The 22,103-nt window shown below is 46.6% G+C and overlaps 1 protein-coding gene across 1 annotated transcript in view; it reads right to left on the bottom strand.

The window, feature by feature from the left end:
* The window catches only part of capn3a (calpain 3a, (p94)), a 48,910-nt gene extending 30,090 nt beyond the window's left edge, over positions 1 to 18,820 (bottom strand). The window contains exons 1-7 of the mRNA XM_052496077.1: positions 18,302 to 18,820; positions 13,506 to 13,575; positions 7,534 to 7,652; positions 7,071 to 7,204; positions 2,855 to 3,023; positions 2,206 to 2,289; positions 1,526 to 1,611 (exon numbers count right to left, since the gene is read on the bottom strand). Of these exons, the coding sequence (XP_052352037.1) occupies positions 1,526 to 1,611; positions 2,206 to 2,289; positions 2,855 to 3,023; positions 7,071 to 7,204; positions 7,534 to 7,652; positions 13,506 to 13,575; positions 18,302 to 18,553 (914 nt within the window). The 5' untranslated portion in view covers positions 18,554 to 18,820. The remainder of the gene's footprint in view (positions 1 to 1,525; positions 1,612 to 2,205; positions 2,290 to 2,854; positions 3,024 to 7,070; positions 7,205 to 7,533; positions 7,653 to 13,505; positions 13,576 to 18,301) is intronic.
* Between the last annotated feature and the right edge of the window lie 3,283 nt (positions 18,821 to 22,103).

Raw genomic sequence — 22,103 nt, forward strand, 5'->3', positions numbered from 1 at the left:
AGCCGTTACAGCATAAATACTCTATAATTCATCCCATAGTTCTAATTTTATCGTGTATGTGTGAGAGCATAACTACTCTATCAATCAACATAACCCCACCCACCCACCCACCCACTCTGCTCACAACGTTGACATCAGCAAACCGCTTACCCACACAATGCCACACGCTGTCTGCCATCTGCCCGGTACAGTTGAAACCGTGAAGAGCACACTTCTCAATAATATAATAATAATAATAATATATGCCATTTAGCAGACGCTTTTATCCAAAGCGACTTACAGTCATGTGTGCATACATTCTACGTATGGGTGGTCCCGGGAATCGAACCCACTACCCTGGCGTTACAAGCGCCATGCTCTACCAACTGAGCCACAGAAGGACCAAGTGTGCCAGTGGCCATCGAAGGTTGAGCATTTGCCCACTCACCCGGGTGAGGATGACGAGCACTCAGATGAGCTTCCCTGAGACGGTTTCTGACAGCTCGTGCAAAACCACTGCACAAGTGAAGAAGCCGGATGTGGAGGTCCTGGTTAAACGTGATCTGCGTTTGTGAGGCCAAATTTTCTAAAACGATGTTGGAGGCTTATTCCTACAGTCAATCGCTCCCTCAAAATTTGAGACATGTGTGGCATGGTGTTGTGTTGACAAAACTGCACATTTTAGAGTGGCCTTTTATTGTCCCCAGCACAAGGTGCACCTGTGTAATGATCATGCTGTTTAATCAGCTTCTTGATATGCCACACCTGTCAGGTGGATGGATTATCTTGGCGAAGGAGAAATGCTCACTGAAAGTGATGTAAAGAAATTTGTGCCCAAAAATTGAGATTAATAAGCTTTTGGTGTGTATGAAACATTTCTGTGCTCTTTTATTTCAGCTCATGAAACAGGGGATCAACACTTCGTTGCGTTTTATATTTTTGTTCAGTGTAAATCCTCCTGCTGCAGGATTATTTTACTCCTGCGACGAAACTGGTCAAATTAAGATCCTACACATGCACAATAATTGAGCATAATTGTATAAATTACATTCCAATACCTACTCTAGACTGATTGGCTGGCTGATTGGTTACCTGATTGGCTGATTGGTTGACTAGGTACTTAGAAGAATGAGGCAATGTATTGGGAATGTTAGCATGGACATCGGAACACAACCTGTGTCTATCACTGGTGCCAGTTCAACCAATCAGTTAATCAGTCAACCAATCAACCAGACTACCAATCAGTCAACCAACCAATCAGTCAACCAATCAATCAACCAACCAACCAATCAGTCAACCAACCAATCAGCCAATCAGTCCAACCAATCAGCCAATCAGTCCAACCAATCAGCCAATCAGTCCAACCAACCAATCAGCCAATCAGTCAACCAACCAATCAGCCAATCAGTCAACCAACCAATCAGCCAATCAGTCAACCAACCAACCAATCAGTCAACCAACCAAACAGCCAATCAGTCCAACCAATCAGCCAATCAGTCCAACCAACCAATCAGGCAATCAGTCCAACCAATCAGGTTTGTCTTACTTGTCACTCCAGGGCCCGTTCCACTCCACCTGACCCCAGGGGTTCCTGAGGCGCACCAGACACACCTTAGACGCTTTGTGCTGGGACTGCTTACACAGAGGAGAAACACACACCCCGGTCCAGGTAACAATGGCAACAACCACTGGCCCAGTCAGTCAGCTTCCAAAAGGCCTACAGTCATCTAACCACAGCTCTGTATCTCATGGTCTATCTATCTAATAATGTAGTATCTCATGGTCTATCTATCTAATAATGTAGTGTATCTCATGGTCTATCTATCTAATAATGTAGTATCTCATGGTCTATCTATCTAATAATGTAGTGTATCTCATGGTCTATCTATCTAATAATGTAGTGTATCTCATGGTCTATCTATCTAATAATGTAGTATATCTCATGGTCTATCTATCTAATAATGTAGTGTATCTCATGGTCTATCTATCTAATAATGTAGTGTATCTCATGGTCTATCTATCTAATAATGTAGTGTATCTCATGGTCTATCTATCTAATAATGTAGTATCTCATGGTCTATCTATCTATCTATCTATCTATCTATCTATCTATCTATCTATCTATCTATCTATCTATCTATCTATCTATCTATCTAATAATGTCATCCAATAACTCACGATAGTTGGCGTAAAGTGAATCTATATGTTTCTATAGTTGTATTTCACCTCCTCAACGGCAGTCACAGAGTAGGCGTGGCCCTTCACAAGGCCAGTCACAGTGCGCGTCTCAAATCGAGCAGGAACCAGGGACTGGAGAATGGAATGAACAACAAGACAGGATCACAATTCCGGATCGTCAACGGCGACATGAGGAACAGCACTGATTGGATACAGTTGGTTAAACCAAGGGAAGGGGACAGTTTTGAAATTGCACGTGATCATCGATGAGTTCCAATACTCAGTACATTTAGTGGGGGGGGTTCCAATCCAATCCTCTTGTAATTCTACATACATTAATGGACAGGACAATGAGTAGAGGAAGCAGGAAAGACAGAAGAAGATATTGTGTTAAAAACAGGTGAAGGGATGGATTTGTACCCACACCGACACGGTACATGTGTGGATTTGTACCCACACCGACACGGTACATGTGTGGATTTGTACCCACACCGACACTGAGGGTGGCGGCTCTAATTGCGGGCAAGACCTCCACAGACCGGCCATATACCTTTTTTATTTACTGAAATGGCTACTAGGTCTGTTCTGAATCGTAACTAAAGAGCGAAGCTCCCTGACGGGCTGCTGTATTTACGTGAGACTCTTCCATTGCGGGTTCATGAGGTCAGGGGTCACGCTACTAAGGTCAGAGACTCACGTCAATAGAGCAGCCCATCATAGAGCCTCTCTCCAGGGCCTTCTTCATGATCTTGTACAGCTCCTTGGGCGCCTCCTTCATCTCATAGAACTCTGTCACGCCCCCGGTGAAGTCTTCCATGGCCTCCGTGGTGTTACCGCCCTTCAGGGCCTCATAGGAACCGTGAAGCCTGGGGAGGAGGGAGGATGGGAGAGTGAGGGTTAGGGTCGTGGTGTTACCGCCCTTCAGGGCCTCATAGGAACCGTGAAGCCTGGGGAGGAGGGGGGATGGGAGTGTGAGGGTTAGGGTCGTGGTGTTACCGCCCTTCAGGGCCTCATAGGAATCGTGCAGCATGGGGAGGGGGGATGGGAGAGTGAGGGTTAGGGTCGTGGTGTTACCGCCCTTCGGGGCCTCAGGAACCGTGAAGCCTGGGGAGGAGGGGGATGGGAGTGTGAGGGTTAGGGTCGTGGTGTTACCGCCCTTCAGGGCCTCATAGGAATCGTGCAGCATGGGAGGGGGGATGGGAGAGTGTGGGTTAGGGTCGTGGTGTTACCGCCCTTCGGGGCCTCATGGGAACCGTGAAGCCTGGGGAGGAGGGGGGATGGGAGATTGAGGGTTAGGGTCGTGGTGTTACCGCCCTTCAGGGCCTCATAGGAACCGTGAAGCCTGGGGAGGAGGGGGGATGGGAGAGTGAGGGTTGGGGTCGTGGTGTTATCACCCTTCAGCCTGGGGAGGAGGGGGGGTGGGAGAGTGAGGGTTAGGGTTAGTGTCGTGGTGTTACCGCCCTTCAGCCTGGGGAGGAGGGGGGATGGGAGAGTGAGGGTTAGGGTCGTGGTGTTACCGCCCTTCAGGGCCTCGTAGGAACCGTGCAGCCTGGGGGATGGGAGGGTGAGACAGGGTGAGGGTTAGAGGTAGGGCAGGGGGTGAGAGGGTGGAGAGAGGATCAGGGGGTGTTGATGATATGTTACCAACATTTAGAACAGGCATATAGCCTAGTGAAAACTGTATTCATTGACTTCAGTAGCACTTCAGTAGCACGAAAACTGGTGAATTTGGGTGTCACCTCTCTACTGGCGATAAACTGGTGAATTTGGGTGTCACCTCTCTACTGGCGATAAACTGGTGAATGTGGGTGTCACCTCTCTACTGGCGATAAACTGGTGAATGTGGGTGTCACCTCTCTACTGGCGATAAACTGGTGAATTTGGGTGTCACCTCTCTACTGGCGATAAACTGGTGAATGTGGGTGTCACCTCTCTACTGGCGATAAACTGGTGAATGTGGGTGTCACCTCTCTACTGGCGATAAACTGGTGAATGTGGGTGTCACCTCTCTACTGGCGATAAACTGGTGAATTTGGGTGTCACCTCTCTACTGGCGATAAACTGGTGAATTTGGGTGTCACCTCTCTACTGGCGATAAACTGGTGAATGTGGGTGTCACCTCTCTACTGGCGATAAACTGGTGAATGTGGGTGTCACCTCTCTACTGGCGATAAACTGGTGAATTTGGGTGTCACCTCTCTACTGGCGATAAACTGGTGAATTTGGGTGTCACCTCTCTACTGGCGATAAACTGGTGAATTTGGGTGTCATCTCTCTACTGGCGATAAACTGGTGAATTTGGGTGTCACCTCTCTACTGGCGATAAACTGGTGAATTTGGGTGTCATCTCTCTACTGGCGATAAACTGGTGAATTTGGGTGTCACCTCTCTACTGGCGATAAACTGGTGAATTTGGGTGTCACCTCTCTACTGGCGATAAACTGGTGAATGTGGGTGTCACCTCTCTACTGGCGATAAACTGGTGAATGTGGGTGTCACCTCTCTACTGGCGATAAACTGGTGAATTTGGGTGTCACCTCTCTACTGGCGATAAACTGGTGAATTTGGGTGTCACCTCTCTACTGGCGATAAACTGGTGAATTTGGGTGTCACCTCTCTACTGGCGATAAACTGGTGAATTTGGGTGTCACCTCTCTACTGGCGATAAACTGGTGAATTTGGGTGTCACCTCTCTACTGGCGATAAACTGGTGAATGTGGGTGTCACCTCTCTACTGGCGATAAACTGATGAATGTGGGTGTCACCTCTCTACTGGCGATAAACTGGTGAATGTGGGTGTCACCTCTCTACTGGCGATAAACTGGTGAATTTGGGTGTCACGTCTCTACTGGCGATAAACTGGTGAATTTGGGTGTCACCTCTCTACTGGCGATAAACTGGTGAATTTGGGTGTCACGTCTCTACTGGCGATAAAGTGGTGAATTTGGGTGTCACCTCTCTACTGGCGATAAAACTGGTGAATTTGGGTGTCACCTCTCTACTGGCGATAAACTGGTGAATTTGGGTGTCACCTCTCTACTGGCGATAAACTGGTGAATTTGGGTGTCACCTCTCTACTGGCGATAAACTGGTGAATTTGGGTGTCACGTCTCTACTGGCGATAAACTGGTGAATTTGGGTGTCACGTCTCTACTGGCGATAAAACTGGTGAATTTGGGTGTGAAGTTCAACTCCGCCATCTCTATATCTAGAACAGTTGATACGGGAGGCCCTCAAGGTTGCGTACTTTCACTGATACGGTACACTGTCAAGCCTCTGACGCAGCCCACAAGTTTTTAACAAAATATACAGATGACACCGCTGTTGTGGGTTTCCTCCACCCAGACCAAGGCTCTCCAAGGTTTCAGGGCCTCATAGGAACTGTGACCAAGGCTCTCCAAGGTTTCAGGGCCTCATAGGAACTGTGACCAAGGCTCTCCAAGGTTTCAGGGCCTCATAGGAACTGTGACCAAGGCTCTCCAAGGTTTCAGGGCCTCATAGGAACTGTGACCAAGGCTCTCCAAGGTTTCAGGGCCTCATAGGAACTGTGACCAAGGCTCTCCAAGGTTTCAGGGCCTCATAGGAACTGTGACCAAGGCTCTCCAAGGTTTCAGGGCCTCATAGGAACTGTGACCAAGGCTCTCCAAGGTTTCAGGGCCTCATAGGAACTGTGACCAAGGCTCTCCAAGGTTTCAGGACCTCATAGGAACTGTGACCAAGGCTCTCCAAGGTTTCAGGGCCTCATAGGAACTGTGACCAAGGCTCTCCAAGGTTTCAGGGCCTCATAGGAACTGTGACCAAGGCTCTCCAAGGTTTCAGGGCCTCATAGGAACTGTGACCAAGGCTCTCCAAGGTTTCAGGGCCTCATAGGAACTGTGACCAAGGCTCTCCAAGGTTTCAGGGCCTCATAGGAACCGTGACCAAGCCTGATGTGAGGGTGAAGGTTAGGGTCATGGTGTTACCGCCCTTCAGGGCCTCATAGGAACCGTGACCAAGCCTCTCCAAGGTAGCCATCGCCTCCAGTGCCAATTACACTGAGTGGGTCAGTTATCCTGCTTCTGTGGAGAAACCACTGCGCTGTTTCAGGCGCAACGTTTAAGGTCATGATGTGGGAAGTGTGCAGGAGGTCATGGGATAGAGGATTGTGCCCTTTCTGTGGATAAAGTTGTGTGAGTCAACTGTAGGGGTGCCCGTGTTGCTGGGCATTGGAAGTGTCTGGTGGGAGAGAGGCAGGTTGAGGTGGCTAGAATCAGAGTATTGCAGAAGGTGTCATGCTGAGGCAGTGAAGAAAGTAGTCTATATCTAGCTTCTACAGTATATAGATTTAATTTCCCTTATTCATCTAGACTTGGCGAAGGAATAGGGGTACTTTTTAAAAATATTTTTTTAACTTGGCAAGTCAGTTAAGAACAAATTCTTATTTTCAATGACGGCCTAGGAACAGTGGGTTAAACTGCCTGTTCAGGGGCAGAATTACAGATTTGTACCTTGTCAGCTCAGGGATTTGAACTTGCAACCTTCCGGTCACTAGTCCAACGCTCTAACCACTAAGCTACCCTGCCGCCGCACATACTTGGCATAGAGTTAGGGGTCGTACTTGGCATAGAGTTAGGGGTACGTACTTGGCATAGAGTTAGGGGTACGTACTTGGCATAGAGTTAGGGGTCGTATTTGGCATAGAGTTAGGGGTCGTATTTGGCATAGAGTTAGGGGTCGTATTTGGCATAGAGTTAGGGGTCATATTTGGCATAGAGTTAGGGGTCGTACTTGGCATAGAGTTAGGGGTCGTACTTGGCATAGAGTTAGGAGTCGTATTTGGCATAGAGTTAGGGGTCGTATTTGGCATAGAGTTAAGGGTACATATTTGGCATAGAGTTAGGGGTCGTATTTGGCATAGAGCTAGGGGTACATACTTGGCGTAGGCCTTCTCCAGCAGGGCGCTCCAGAACTCGTTCCTCTCAGCAGACTTGGTGAACACCAGCTGGTTGTTGAAGGTGGGGATGCGGTCGTCAATGACAACGTCAACCCAGTCGCCATAGCGCCAGAACTTGGTGGAGGAAAAGATGTGCCATGGTTGAAGACATTTGACAGGAGTTGATAATGTATTGATAATGTATTGATAATGTATTGCAATCAGGGTCTGGGGGGGTTGATTTCAGTTCAATTCAGTCAAGCACACCCGGAATGCCTATCCCACTTTTGAGGAAATTCCATTTCAGTGTAATTCCTGAACTCACTGACTTGAAATGGAATTGAGCCCTTCTTTGATTACAATACAACATAGAAATAGACAGTCTAAAATCTACGGTATGTCAAATGTGTTATTGTTTCTAGTTATCTAATAATGAGGGTTGTTTTGATTGGTGAGTTTCTGACCTGGAAGTGGAAGATTCCTCCATATCCCTCGGAGTAGCTCTGATCCTGAGGAACGACCCGGTAGAGAAGCTTCTCATTCAGAGTCAGACAGGCTATCGCAGCCAGCAGCCAGCAGTCACCTAGGAAACACACAGTTAGTTACCAACAGACACACACCTAGGAACACCCAGTCAGACAGGCTATCGCAGCCAGCAGCCAGCAGTCACCTAGGAAACACACAGTTAGTTACCAACAGACACACCTAGGAACATCCAGTCAGACAGGCTATAGCAGCCAGCAGCCAGCAGTCACCTTTGGAAACACACAGTTAGTTAATAATAATATAATATATGCCATTTAGCAGACGCTTTTATCCAAAGCGACTTACAGTCATGTGTGCATGTCATACATTCTACGTATGGGTGGTCCCGGGAATTGAACCCACTACCCTGGCGTTACAAGCGCCATACTCTACCAACTGAGCTACAGAAGGACCAACAGACACACACCTAGGAACACCCAGTCAGACAGGCTATAGCAGCCAGCAGCCAGCAGTCACCTAGGAAACACGCAGTGAGACACACACCAATAACATAGTTGTATAACAACAACACTGTGATGTGAATCTAAAAATACCGATACAATATTTTCAGCCAGCAGACACACACACACGCACACACACACACACACACACACACACACACACACACACACACACACACACACACACACACACACACACACACACACACACACACACACACACACACACAAAAATACAAAAATACACACACATCATTATCACGCACTTACACACAATGATCACAGTCAAGAACACAGTCAGTGATTCTTGTAAAATGTACACAACATGTAAAACCATTGTTCTCTGAAGGCATTACAATTGATTTGACTACTGAGTAGTGGCCCTCATCCCATTGGTTGTCAGTGGCCATCATCCCATTGGTTGTCAGTGGCCATCATCCCATTGGTTGTCAGTGGCCATCATCCTATTGGTTGTCAGTGGCCCTCATCCCATTGGTTGTCAGTGGCCATCATCCCATTGGTTGTCAGTGGCCATCATCCTATTGGTTGTCAGTGGCTCTCATCCCATTGGTTGTCAGTGGCCATCATCCCATTGGTTGTCAGTTGCCATCATCATCATCCCATTGGTTGTCAGTGGCCCTCATCCTATTGGTTGTCAGTGGCCATCATCCCATTGGTTGTCAGTTGCCATCATCATCATCCCATTGGTTGTCAGTGGCCATCATCCCATTGGTTGTCAGTGGCCAATATCCCATTGGTTGTCAGTGGCCATCATCCTATTGGTTGTCAGTGGCCCTCATCCCATTGGTTGTCAGTGGCCATCATCCCATTGGTTGTCAGTGGCCATCATCCTATTGGTTGTCAGTGGCCCTCATCCCATTGGTTGTCAGTGGCCATCATCCCATTGGTTGTCAGTTGCCATCATCATCATCCCATTGGTTGTCAGTGGCCCTCATCCTATTGGTTGTCAGTGGCCCTCATCCCATTGGTTGTCAGTGGCCATCATCCCATTGGTTGTCAGTGGCCATCATCCCATTGGTTGTCAGTGGCCATCATCCCATTGGTTGTCAGTGGCCGTCATCCCATTGGTTGTCAGTGGCCCTCATCCCATTGGTTGTCAGTGGCCATCATCCCATTGGTTGTCAGTGGCCATCATCCCATTGGTTGTCAGTTGCCATCATCATCCCATTGGTTGTCAGTGGCCATCATCCCATTTGTTGTCAGTGGCCATCATCATCCCATTGGTAGTCAGTGGCCATCATCCCATTTGTTGTCAGTGGCCATCATCATCCCATTGGTTGTCAGTGGCCATCATCCCATTGGTTGTCTCCATACTTGATATCTGAATAATATTAATGCAATATTTCCTCTGATATCTTTGTGTTGTTGAGGAAAAGTCTCCCTCCTGACCTCAGTGTTTTCTGGTTGTCCCTCAGTGTTTGCTGGTTGTCCCTCAGTGTTTTCTGGTTGTCCCTCAGTGTTTGCTGGCGGTCCCTCCACCCCGGTGTGGAGGATGTGCCCAGTCAGGGAGTTAACTGTTGAACAATGTCAGTTTTGAGCATTTAGAATATTGTGGTCCCAGCCTGCATAGATCTTTGTTCCCCAGGATGGACGAACAGCTCAACAATGAGAAGTGCTGCTAGCTGGAATCTCTTCCATAGAGCCAGTACAATATAGAGAGGCCACTGGTAGAGAGGTGGAGAGGCCCCTGGTAGAGAGGTGGAGAGGCCACTGGTAGAGAGTTGGAGAGGCCACTGGTAGAGAGTTGGAGAGGCCCCTGGTAGAGAGGTGGAGAGGCCCCTGGTAGAGAGGTGGAGAGGCCCCTGGTAGAGAGGTGGAGAGGCCCCTGGTAGAGAGTTGGAGAGGCCCCTGGTAGAGAGGTGGAGAGGCCCCTGGTAGAGAGGTGGAGAGGCCCCTGGTAGAGAGGTGGAGAGGCCCCTGGTAGAGAGGTGGAGAGGCCCCTGGTAGAGAGGTGGAGAGGCCCCTGGTAGAGAGGTGGAGAGGCCACTGGTAGAGAGGTGGAGAGGCCCCTGGTAGAGAGTTGGAGAGGCCCCTGGTAGAGAGGTGGAGAGGCCCCTGGTAGAGAGGTGGAGAGGCCCCTGGTAGAGAGTTGGAGAGGCCGGTTATGAGGCTCGCAGGGGGAGAGATTAGATGTTTTTTCCCTTGAAGGGACAGGTTCCCAGGGCTATAATGGGACAGGTTACCAGGGCTATAAAGGGACAGGTTACCAGGGCAATATTGGGACAGGTTACCAGGGCTATAATGGGACAGGTTACAGGGCTATAATGGGACAGGTTACCAGGGCTATAATGGGACAGGTTCCAGGGCTATAATGGGACAGGTTACCGGGCCTGTAATGGGACAGGTTACCAGGGCTATAATACATCACATACCTGACCTCTCCTCAGTACCAGTCAATACATCACACACCTGACCTCTCCTCACCATAAGCATCCACAGGCGTAGCAACAACAGAGGATAAGGGGGACCTGTCCCCCACAAATATTCAAAACACTCACCTCAACTGTCCAAAGTTAACAGCAAACTCGCAAGAGAAGAGAGAATCGTGTTGGGGTCAGTGTAGTGTTGGGGTCAGTGTAGTGTTGGGGTCAGTGTAGTGTTGGGGTCAGTGTAGTGTTGGGGTCAGTGTAGTGTAGGGGTCAGTGTAGTGTTGGGGTCAGTGTAGTGTTGGGGTCAGTGTAGTGTAGGGGTCAGTGTAGTGTTGGGGTCAGTGTAGTGTTGGGGTCAGTGTAGTGTTGGGATCAGTGTTATGTAGTGTTGGGGTCAGTGTAGTGTAGTGTTGGGGTCAGTGTAGTGTTGGGGTCAGTGTAGTGTAGTGTTGGGGTCAGTGTAGTGTAGTGTTGGGGTCCGTGTAGTGTTGGGGTCAGTGTAGTGTTGGGGTCAGTGTAGTGTTGGGGTCAGTGTAGTGTTGGGGTCAGTGTAGTGTTGGGGTCAGTGTAGTGTTGGGGTCAGTGTAGTGTAGTGTTGGGGTCAGTGTAGTGTTGGGGTCAGTGTAGTGTAGGGGTCAGTGTAGTGTTGGGGTCAGTGTAGTGTTGGGGTCAGTGTAGTGTTGGGGTCAGTGTAGTGTTGGGGTCAGTGAGTGTTGGGGTCAGTGTAGTGTAGGGGTCAGTGTAGTGTTGGGGTCAGTGTAGTGTTGGGGTCAGTGTAGTGTTGGGGTCAGTGTAGTGTTGGGGTCAATGTAGTGTTGGGGTCAGTGTAGTGTTGGGGTAAGTGTTATGTAGTGTTGGGGTCAGTGTAGTGTTGGGGTCAGTGTAGTGTTGGGGTCAGTGTGGTGTAGTGTTGGGGTCAGTGTAGTGTTGGGGTCAGTGTAGTGTTGGGGTCAGTGTAGTGTAGGGGTCAGTATAGTGTTGGGGTCAGTGTAGTGTTGGGGTCAGTGTAGTGTTGGGGTCAGTGAGTGTTGGGGTCAGTGTAGTGTTGGGGTCAGTGTAGTGTTGGGGTCAGTGTAGTGTTGGGGTCAATGTAGTGTTGGGGTCAGTGTGGTGTTGGGGTCAGTGTAGTGTAGGGGTCAGTGTAGTGTTGGGGTCGGTGTAGTGTAGGGGTCAGTGTAGTGTTGGGGTCAGTGTAGTGTCGGGGTCAGTGTAGTGTTGGGGTCAGTGTAGTGTTGGGGTCAGTGTAGTGTTGGGGTCAGTGTAGTGTTGGGGTCCGTGTAGTGTTGGGGTCCGTGTAGTGTAGTGTTGGGGTCAGTGTAGTGTTGGGGTCAGTGTAGTGTTGGGGTCAGTGTTGTGTAGTGTTGGGGTCGGTGTAGTGTTGGGGTCAGTGTAGTGTTGGGGTAAGTGTAGTGTTGGGGTCAGTGTTATGTAGTGTTGGGGTCGGTGTAGTGTTGGGGTCAGTGTAGTGTAGGGGTCAGTGTAGTGTTGGGGTCAGTGTTGTGTTGGGGTCAGTGTAGTGTAGTGTTGGGGTCAGTGTAGTGTTGGGGTCAGTGTAGTGTTGGGGTCAGTGTAGTGTTGGGGTCCGTGTAGTGTAGGGGTCAGTGTAGTGTAGGGGTCAGTGTAGTGTAGTGTTGGGGTCAGTGTAGTGTTGGGGTCAGTGTAGTGTTGGGGTCAGTGTTATGTAGTGTTGGGGTCAGTGTAGTGTTGGGGTCAGTGTAGTGTTGGGGGTCAGTGTAGTGTTGGGGTCAGTGTAGTGTAGTGTTGGGGTCAGTGTAGTGTTGGGGTCAGTGTAGTGTTGGGGTCAGTGTAGTGTTGGGGTCAGGGTAGTGTTGGGGGTCAGTGTAGTGTTGGGGTCAGTGTTATGTAGTGTTGGGGTCAGTGTAGTGTTGGGGTCAGTGTAGTGTTGGGGTCAGTGTAGTGTAGTGTTGGGGTCAGTGTAGTGTTGGGGTCAGTGTAGTGTTGGGGTCAGTGTAGTGTTGGGGTCAGGGTAGTGTTGGGGGTCAGTGTAGTGTTGGGGTCAGTGTTATGTAGTGTTGGGGTCAGTGTAGTGTTGGGGTCAGTGTAGTGTTGGGGGTCAGTGTAGTGTTGGGGTCAGTGTAGTGTTGGGGTCAGTATAGTGTTGGGGGTCAGTGTAGTGTTGGGGTCAGTGTAGTGTTGGGGTCAGTGTAGTGTTGGGGTCAGTGGAGTGTAGGGGTCAGTGTTATGTAGTGTTGGGGTCAGTGTAGTGTTGGGGTCAGTGTAGTGTTGGGGTCAGTGTTGTGTAGTGTTGGGGTCAGTATTATGTAGTGTTGGGGTCAGCGTAGTGTTGGGGTCAGTGTAGTGTTGGGGTCAGTGTAGTGTTGGGGTCAGTGAGGTGTAGGTGTCAGTGTAGTGTAGGGTTCAGTGTAGTGTTGGGGTCAGTGTAGTGTTGGGGTCAGTGTAGTGTTGGGGTCAGTGTAGTGTAGGGGTCAGTGTAGTGTTGGGGTCAGTGTAGTGTTGGGGTCAGTGTAGTGTTGGGGTCAGTGAAGTGTTGGGGTCAGTGTAGTGTTGGGGTCAGTGTAGTGTTGGGGTCAGTGTAGTGTTGGGGTCAGTGTAGTGTTGGGGTCAGTGTAGTGTTGGGGTCAGTGTAGTGTTGGGGTCAGGGTAGTGTTGGGGGTCAGTGTAGTGTTGGGGTCAGTGTTATGTAGTGTTGGGGTCAGTGTAGTGTTGGGGTCAGTGTAGTGTTGGGGGTCAGTGTAGTGTTGGGGTCAGTGTAGTGTTGGGGTCAGTGGAGTGTAGGGGTCAGTGTTATGTAGTGTTGGGGTCAGTGTAGTGTTGGGGTCAGTGTAGTGTAGGGGTCAGTGTAGTGTAGGGGTCAGTATAGTGTTGGGGTCAGTGTAGTGTTGGGGTAAGTGTTATGTAGTGTTGGGGTCAGTAGAGTGTTGGGGTCAGTGTAGTGTTGGGGTCAGTGTAGTGTTGGGGTCATTGTAGTGTTGGGGTCAGTGTAGTGTTGGGGTCAGTGTTATGTAGTGTTGGGGTCAGTGTAGTGTTGGGGTCAGTGTAGTGTTGGGGTCAGTGTAGTGTAGTGTTGTTATCATTTACCAAGGTCTCCCTGGCAAATGTCTGTCCTGCTGGCTCCGCCCACAATGAACTGAGGGTTCTCACAGATCTCCTGAAGACACACAGAAACAGACAGACAAGCGGATTAGCTGACTGGGGGGATATATATTGAAGACACACAGACACAGACAGACATGTGGATTAGCTGACTAGGGGGATATATATTGAAGACACACAGACACAGACAGACATGTGGAATAGCTGACTAGGGGGATATATATTGAAGACACACAGACACAGATAGACATGTGGAATAGCTGACTAGGGGGATATATATTGAAGACACACAGACACAGACAGACATGTGGATTAGCTGACTAGGGGGATATATATTGAAGACACACAGACACAGACAGACATGTGGAATAGCTGACTAGGGGGATATATATTGAAGACACACAGACACAGATAGACATGTGGAATAGCTGACTAGGGGGATATATATTGAAGACACACAGACACAGACAGACATGTGGAATAGCTGACTGGAAGGATACAGTTGAAGTCAGAAGTTTACATAAACTTAGGTTGGAGTCATTAAAACTCATTATTCAACCACTCCACAAAATTCTTGTTAACAAACTATAGTTTTGGTAAGTCAGTTAGGACATCTACTTTGTGCATGACACAAGTAATTTTTCCAACAATTGTTTACAGACAGCTTATTTAACTTATAATTAGCTGTATCACAATTCCAGTGGGTCAGAAGTTTACATACACTAAGTTGACTTTGCCTTTAAACAGCCTGGAAAATTCCAGAAAATTATGATAGGCTAATTGACATCATTTGAGTCAATTGGAGGTGTACCTTTCTAGGGAGTTTTTCCTAGCCACCGTGCTTCTACACCTGCATTGCTTGCTGTTTGGGGTTTTAGGCTGGGTTTCTGTACAGCACTTTGAGATATCAGCTGATGTACGAAGGGCTATATAAATACATTTGATTTGATTTGGTTTGTACCTGTGGATATATTTCAAGGCCTACCTTCAAACTCAGTGCCTCTTTGCTTGACAAAATGGGAAAATCAAAAGAAATCAGCCAAGACCCCAGAAAAACAATTGTAGATCTCCACAGGTCTGGTTCATCCTTGGGTGCAATTTCCATACGCCTAAAGGTACCACTTTCATCTTTACAAACAATAGTACACAAGTATAAACACCATGGGACCACGCAGTCGTCATACCGCCCAGGAAGGAGATGCGTTCTGTCTCCTAGAGATGAACGTACTTTGGTGCGAAAAGTGCAAATCAATCCCAGAACAACAGCAAAGGACCTTGTCAAGATGCTGGAGGAAACAGGTACAAAACGATCTATATCCACAGTAAAACGAGTCCTATATCGACATAACCTGAATGCCCGCTCAGCAAGGAAGAAGACACTGCTCCAAAACCACCATAAAAAAGCCAGACTACGGTTTGCAACTGCACATGGGGACAAAGATCTTACTTTTTGGAGAAATGTCTTCCGGTCTGATGAAACAAAAATAGAACTGTTTGGCCATAATGACCATCGTTATGTTTGAAGGAAAACGGGGGAGATTTGCAAGCCGAAGAACACCATTCCAACCGTGAAGCATGGGGGTGGCAGCATCATGTTGTGGGGGTGCTTTGCTGCAGGAGGGACTGGTGCACTTCACAAAATAGATGGCATCATGAGGGAAGAAAATGATGTGGATATATTGAAGCAACATCTGAAGACATCAGTCAGGAAGTTTAAGCTTGGTCGCAAATGGGTCTTCCAAATGGACATTGACCCCAAGTATACTTCCAAAGTTGTGGCAAAATGGCTTAATGACAACAAAGTCAACGTATTGGAGAGGCCATCACAAAGCCCTGACCTCAAACCTATAGAAAATTTGTGGGCAGAACTGAAAAAGCATGTGTGAGCAAGCAGGCCTACAAACCTGACTCTGTTACACCAGCTCTGTCAGGAGGAATGGGCCAAAATTCCCCCAACTTATTGTGGGAAGCTTGTGGAAGGCTACCCAAAACATTTGACCCAAGTTAAACAATTTAAAGGCAATGCTACCTAATACTAATGAGTATATGTAAAATTCTGACCCACTGGGAATGTGATGAAAGAAATAAAAGCTGAAATAAATCATTCTCTCAATTATTATTCTAAAATTTCACATTCTTAAAATAAAGTGGTGATCCGAACTGACCTAAGACAGGGAACCTTTACTAGAATTAAATGTCAGGAATTGTGGAAAAACTGAGTTTAAATGTATTTGGCTAAAGGCGTATGTAAACTTTCTGTCTTCAACTGTATATCTGTCACTTTAGGTTTTGCATGTATTCTAAACTAGTTCACTGCTGTGAAAGTGGCCCGTTACAGTGAATAACAACAGTATGGAGCTGATGAAGCACTTTCATTGTTTGGAAATAGAAGGAACGTACTGGCAAACGCTATGCCAATGCTCACACAGAAACACAGCCACGTGGATTAGTTAACATGTGATCTAGCTGGGTGGTTCCAGCTCTGAATGCTGATTGGGCTGAAAGCTGTGGTTATATCGGAGTGTATACCACGGGTACGACAAAATATTAGATTTTTGCTGCTCTAATTACGTTCATAACCAGTTTTGTAGTAGCAATGAGGCGCCTCAAGGGGGTTGCGGTATACGGCCAATATACCACGGCTAAGGGCTGTGTCCAGGTGTTGCGTCGTGTATAAGAACAACCCTTAGCCTTATTGCTTAAATATTCTATACTGAACAAAAAAATAAAACCGCAACATACAACAATTTAAATGATTTAAATGAAGAAATTAGTCAATTGAAATAAATTCATTAGGCCCTAATCTATGGATTTCACATGTCTGGGCAGGGGCGTAGCCATAGGTGGGCCTGGGAGGGCATAGGCCCACCCACTTGGTCCCTGGTTCGAGCCCAGGTTGGGGCGAGGAGAGAGACGAAAGCGATACTGTTACACATGCAGACTCAATTAGTCAACTAGCTTCTCTCGGTTTGATGCAGTCAAGACGGGTACTAGTAATCCTAAACTCAGCAAAAAAAAGAAACGTCCTCTCCCTGTCAACTGTGTTTATTTTCAGCAAATTTAACATGTGTAAATATTTGTATGAACATAACAAGATTCAACAACTGAGACATAAACTGAACAAGTTCCACAGACATGTGACTAACAGAAATGGAATAATGTGTCCCTGAACAAAGGGGGGTGGGGGGGGGTGGGGGGTCAAAATCAAAAGTAACAGTCAGTATCTGGTGTGGCCACCAGCTGCATTAAGTACTGCAGTGCATCTCATCCTCATGGACTGCACCAAATTTGATAGTTCTTGCTGTGAGATGTTACCCCACTCTTCCACCAAGGCACCTGCAAGTTCTAGTAAGAAGGGCTATATAAATTATTTTGATTTGATTTTGATTTGATGATTCAGAACCATTTCTAACCATATCATTCAGAACCATTTCTAACCATTCTATAACCAAATGATTCAGAACCATTTCTAACCATTCTATAACCATATGATTCAGAACCATTTCTAACCATATGATTCAGAACCATTTCTAACCATTCTATAAACATATGATTCAGAACCATTTCTAACCATATGATTCAGAACCATTTCTAACCATATGATTCAGAACCATTTCTAACCATATGATTCAGAACCATTTCTAACCATATCATTCAGAACCATTTCTAACCATTTTCTAACCATTCTATAAACATATGATTCAGAACCATTTCTAACCATATGATTCAGAACCATTTCTAACCATATGATTCAGAACCATTTCTAACCATATGATTCAGAACCATTTCTAACCATTCTATAAACATATGATTCAGAACCATTTCTAACCATATGATTCAGAACCATTTCTAACCATATGATTCAGAACCATTTCTAACCATATGATTCAGAACCATTTCTAACCATATGATTCAGAACCATTTCTAACCATTCTATAACCATATGATTCAGAACCATTTCTAACCATATGATTCAGAACCATTTCTAACCATATGATTCAGAACCATTTCTAACCATATGATTCAGAACCATTTCTAACCATATGATTCAGAACCATTTCTAACCATTTCTAACCATATGATTCAGAACCATTTCTAACCATATGATTCAGAACCATTTCTAACCATATGATTCAGAACCATTTCTAACCATATGATTCAGAACCATTACTAACCATTCTGATACATCCATATTTTAGGCAGCCACAACAACAGTTATTCTAGCCCATAATGCTAAACACTTAGATCCAGATAAGATTATACAAAATCTCTGAGAAATATCCGTTTTGCCTTTCAAAATCCCTTTCTAAAGCATCCTGAAACGTCCTTGTTGTTGACTTGGTATTGTAGGATATAATCCCACCTCCCACATGCGTGTCCATTCCTTCCCCCTCTTTATTGACTCATCTTCCTCTCCTGTATGCCCCCCTCCCCTCCTACCTTGGGTCTCCTCCAGATCCCCCTCTCCTACCTTGGGTCTCCTCCAGATCCACCCCACTCCTCCCCCCCCTCCTCTCCTACCTTGGGTCTCCTCCAGATCCCCCTCCTCCTCTCCTACCTTGGGTCTCCTCCAGATCCCCCTCCCCTCCTACCTTGGGTCTCCTCCAGATCCCCCCTCCCCTCTCCTACCTTGGGTCTCCTCCAGATCCACCCCACTCCTCCCCTCCTACCTTGGGTCTCCTCCAGATCCCCCTCCTCCTCTCCTACCTTGGGTCTCCTCCAGATCCCCCCCTCCTCTCCTACCTTGGGTCTCCTCCAGATCCACCCCCCTCCTCTCCTACCTTTGGTCTCCTCCAGACGATGTTCTTGACCTTGTTGGACTTGTGTCCCAGCTCCTTGTACCCCAGAGACTCCACGGAGGCTGGGAAGGTGTCATCCTCAAACAGGCACTTCTTGCTGAGGCACTCTTGTTTGAGTGCGGTAAAGTCCTGCCCGCTGAAGCGCAGGGGCTTGCTGAGGGATCCTTCTCCATCTCTTCTCTCTCTCTCCCGGATCAGCCGGTCACAGAAGAAGCCGGACGGTGTATAGGGCATTCTGGATTATTATTTTTTAAACTGCTGGCTTTTGCCACTTCCACTAAAGTCTTTACAAGCCTAAAAAGCTAACCTCTGATTGGCTGTGTCGTTGTATGACGTCCCCCTCTCTCTTGGTCATAGAGTAGACTCTAAAAGGCATGCCGGGGCGAACAAGACTCCACATGCATTCACATTCACCTGCATTAACACACACACACACACACACACACTGACACACATACACACACACACACACACACACACACACACACACACACACACACACACACACACACACACTGGCACACATACTGACACACATACTGACACACACACACTGACACACATACTGACACACACACACTGACACACATACTGACACATGCGCTCACGTGCAGACACACACACGCACGCACGCACGCTCTCACACACACAAAAAGGTTGTCTATTTGTTGCATTCCCATTGGTCCCCGAACAATGCCCCCCCAACGTTCCTTAGCAGCGGTCATTTCAGTGGCGTTATTGTGTGGCCACACAAAGGGGGGGGAGAGGGGGTGTACCGGGCCGCGCTAGCACCCATGTAAACAGTGGTCAGTAGATGGTCTGCCTCTGCAGAAGGCATTCAGTCCATTTAGCCCTATTCCATTCTCTCCATGGAGCTCAGTAATTCAGCGGTCTCAGCACATCTCCACTTACAGCAGCAGGCCGAGCTCTCTCTGTGGTAAACTAGCTAACGCTGTGAGTGGGAACTCCCAACACCCCTTTAATCAGTCAGGTACATTTTAATCAAGGGGACACACCCTAATGATATACACAGAGACCTTAGGTTCATGTTCATCACACATTTGTTAAAGTGATAGTTCCCTAAAATTACAAATATACTATATCCTATGGATAACTAGCATCTGTCATGACTTCCGCCGGAGTCGGCTCCTCTCCTTTTTCGTTCGGCGTTCGACGTCACCGGCTTTCTAGCCATTTGCCGCTCCATTTTTCATGTATCCATTTGTTTTGTCTTGTTCATTATCCCAAAAATAAAGTGTGCGCCTGTTCACAAATCTCTGCTTTCCTTCACCTGACTTCGCTACCAGTACGGACACAGCCGACAGCATCATTGCTAAAGCTTTGTTCTGGATGAGTAAACTAATATACATTTTTTTTCCTGGTCTCTGATACCTAAAGTAACTAAACTACTTGCTAGTTATCAATAAAATGCGTTAAGTTTTTAAAAAATTGTAAAATACTCCTCCCATGAAGGTTTTCGTATTGATATGGAACAAGACAAACAGCCATGCCTCTCCTAAGGGCCTTAAACCCGCTTTAATATTTGTTATTTATTTATCTGTATTTATTAGTTTTTAACCATAAAGAACTTACATTATGGCCATTCCTCTGAAAAAAATAAAACGGTGAAAAAATACTAAAGTAATTGAAAAAAGAGGACCAGGACCTAATGATATAAATAATCTGTCACGTTCTGACCTTTATTTCCTGTGTTTTGTATTTAGTTAGTATGGTCAGGGCGTGAGTTGGGTGGGCAGTCTGTTTGTTTTTCTAGGTTTTGGGAATTTCTATGTTTCGGCCTAGTATGGTTCTCAATCAGAGGCAGGTGTCATTAGTTGTCTCTGATTGAGAATCATACTTAGGTAGCCTGGGTTTCACTGTGTGTTTGTGGGTGATTGTTCCTGTCTCTGTCTTTGCACCAGATAGGACTGTTTTGAGTTTTCGCATTTCTTGTTTTTGTAGTCAGTTGTTCATGTGTACCTTAACGTATTAAAAAGAACCATGGACAATTACCACGCCGCGTATTGGTCCTCTGATCCGTTTCGCCTCTCCTCTTCGGAAGAAGAGGAGGAAATTCATTACATAATCAAGGACTTGAGGTTCATCGTCCACAACTAAAATGGGGAAAACAGGCTTTGAGATAATTCGTATTTTACAAGTTCCAGATGTCAGAACCGTTTTGTGATGTCTTCCTCTTTTCATGACTCAATAAGTAAATCAACCTACAGTGCCTTGCGAAAGTATTCGGCCCCCTTGAACTTTGCGACCTTTTGCCACATTTAATAATAATAATAATAATAATATATGCCATTTAGCTGACGCTTTTATCCAAAGCGACTTACAGTCATGTGTGCATACATTCTACGTATGGGTGGTCCCGGGAATCGAACCCACTACCCTGGCGTTACAAGCGCCATGCTCTACCAACTGAGCCACAGAAGGACCACATTTCAGGCTTCAAACATAAAGATATAAAACTGTATTTTTTTTGTGAAGGATCATTCAGAGATTCTCACTGAACTTCTGGAGAGAGTTTGCAGCACTGAAAGTAAAGGGGCTGAATAATTTTGCATGGCCAATTTTTTTCAGGTTTTGATTTGTTAAAAAAGTTTGAAATATCCAATAAATGTCGTTCCACTTCATGATTGTGTCCCACTTGTTGTTGATTCTTCACAAAAAAAATACAGTTTTATATCTTTATGTTTGAAGCCTGAAATGTGGTAAAAGGTCGCAAAGTTCAAGGGGGCCGAATACTTTCGCAAGGCACTGTAAATACAGTTATTTTTGATTGTGTCACTGATTCCTCTCCGGGAACTTTCATTGCTTTCACACGCGGCGCCTATTCCCAGTGATTGGTAATTGTATAAGTGTGCAACTTGGTTCACTGTTGATGCGTTCGATTATTGTTACACTGTCCGTTGGGGGGCGTGTGAGTACCTGTGTGTTTTGGGCTTTCGTTCCATTTGTGGATTATGCTTACATGTTTCCGTGGAACGAGATTCGTCTTCCTCTGACGAGGAGTAGGAAGGATCGGATCAATATGTAGTGTGATACGTGTCCATGTTGTTATTTATTATGTTGAACACAACAAAAAACTAAATAACAAGGAGAACGAACGAAAACGAAACATTTCTGAAAACACAGAGACAGAGAAACAATCACCCACAACTAAAATGGGGAAAACAGGCTACCTAAATATGATTCTCAAAGACAATGAACAACACCTGCCTCCAATTTTATTTGATTTTTTTTATTTGACCTTTATTTAACTAGGCAAGTCGGTTAAGAACTAATTCTTACTAATTCTTCTGACCATACTAACACACAGACATAGACTACCCACCCCAACTCACGCCCTGACCAAACTAACACAGAGACATGAACATAGACTACCCACCCCAACTCACGCCCTGACCACACTAACACAAAGACATGAACATAGACTACCCACCCCAACTCACGCCCTGACCACACTAACACACAGACATAAACATAGACTACCCACCCCAACTCACGCCCTGACCACACTAACACAAAGACATAGACTACCCACCCCAACTCACGCCCTGACCACACTAACACAGAGACATGAACATAGACTACCCACCCCAACTCACGCCCTAACCAAAGACATGACTACACCCCAACTCACGCCCTGACCAAACTAACACACATGAACATGACCCCCACCATACTAACACAAAGACATGAACATAGACTACCCACCCCAACTCACGCCCTGACCATACTAACACAGAGACATGAACATAGACTACCCACCCCA

The sequence above is a fragment of the Oncorhynchus keta genome, chromosome 35, assembly GCF_023373465.1.
Source record: "Oncorhynchus keta strain PuntledgeMale-10-30-2019 chromosome 35, Oket_V2, whole genome shotgun sequence".
Lineage (NCBI taxonomy): Eukaryota > Metazoa > Chordata > Actinopteri > Salmoniformes > Salmonidae > Oncorhynchus > Oncorhynchus keta.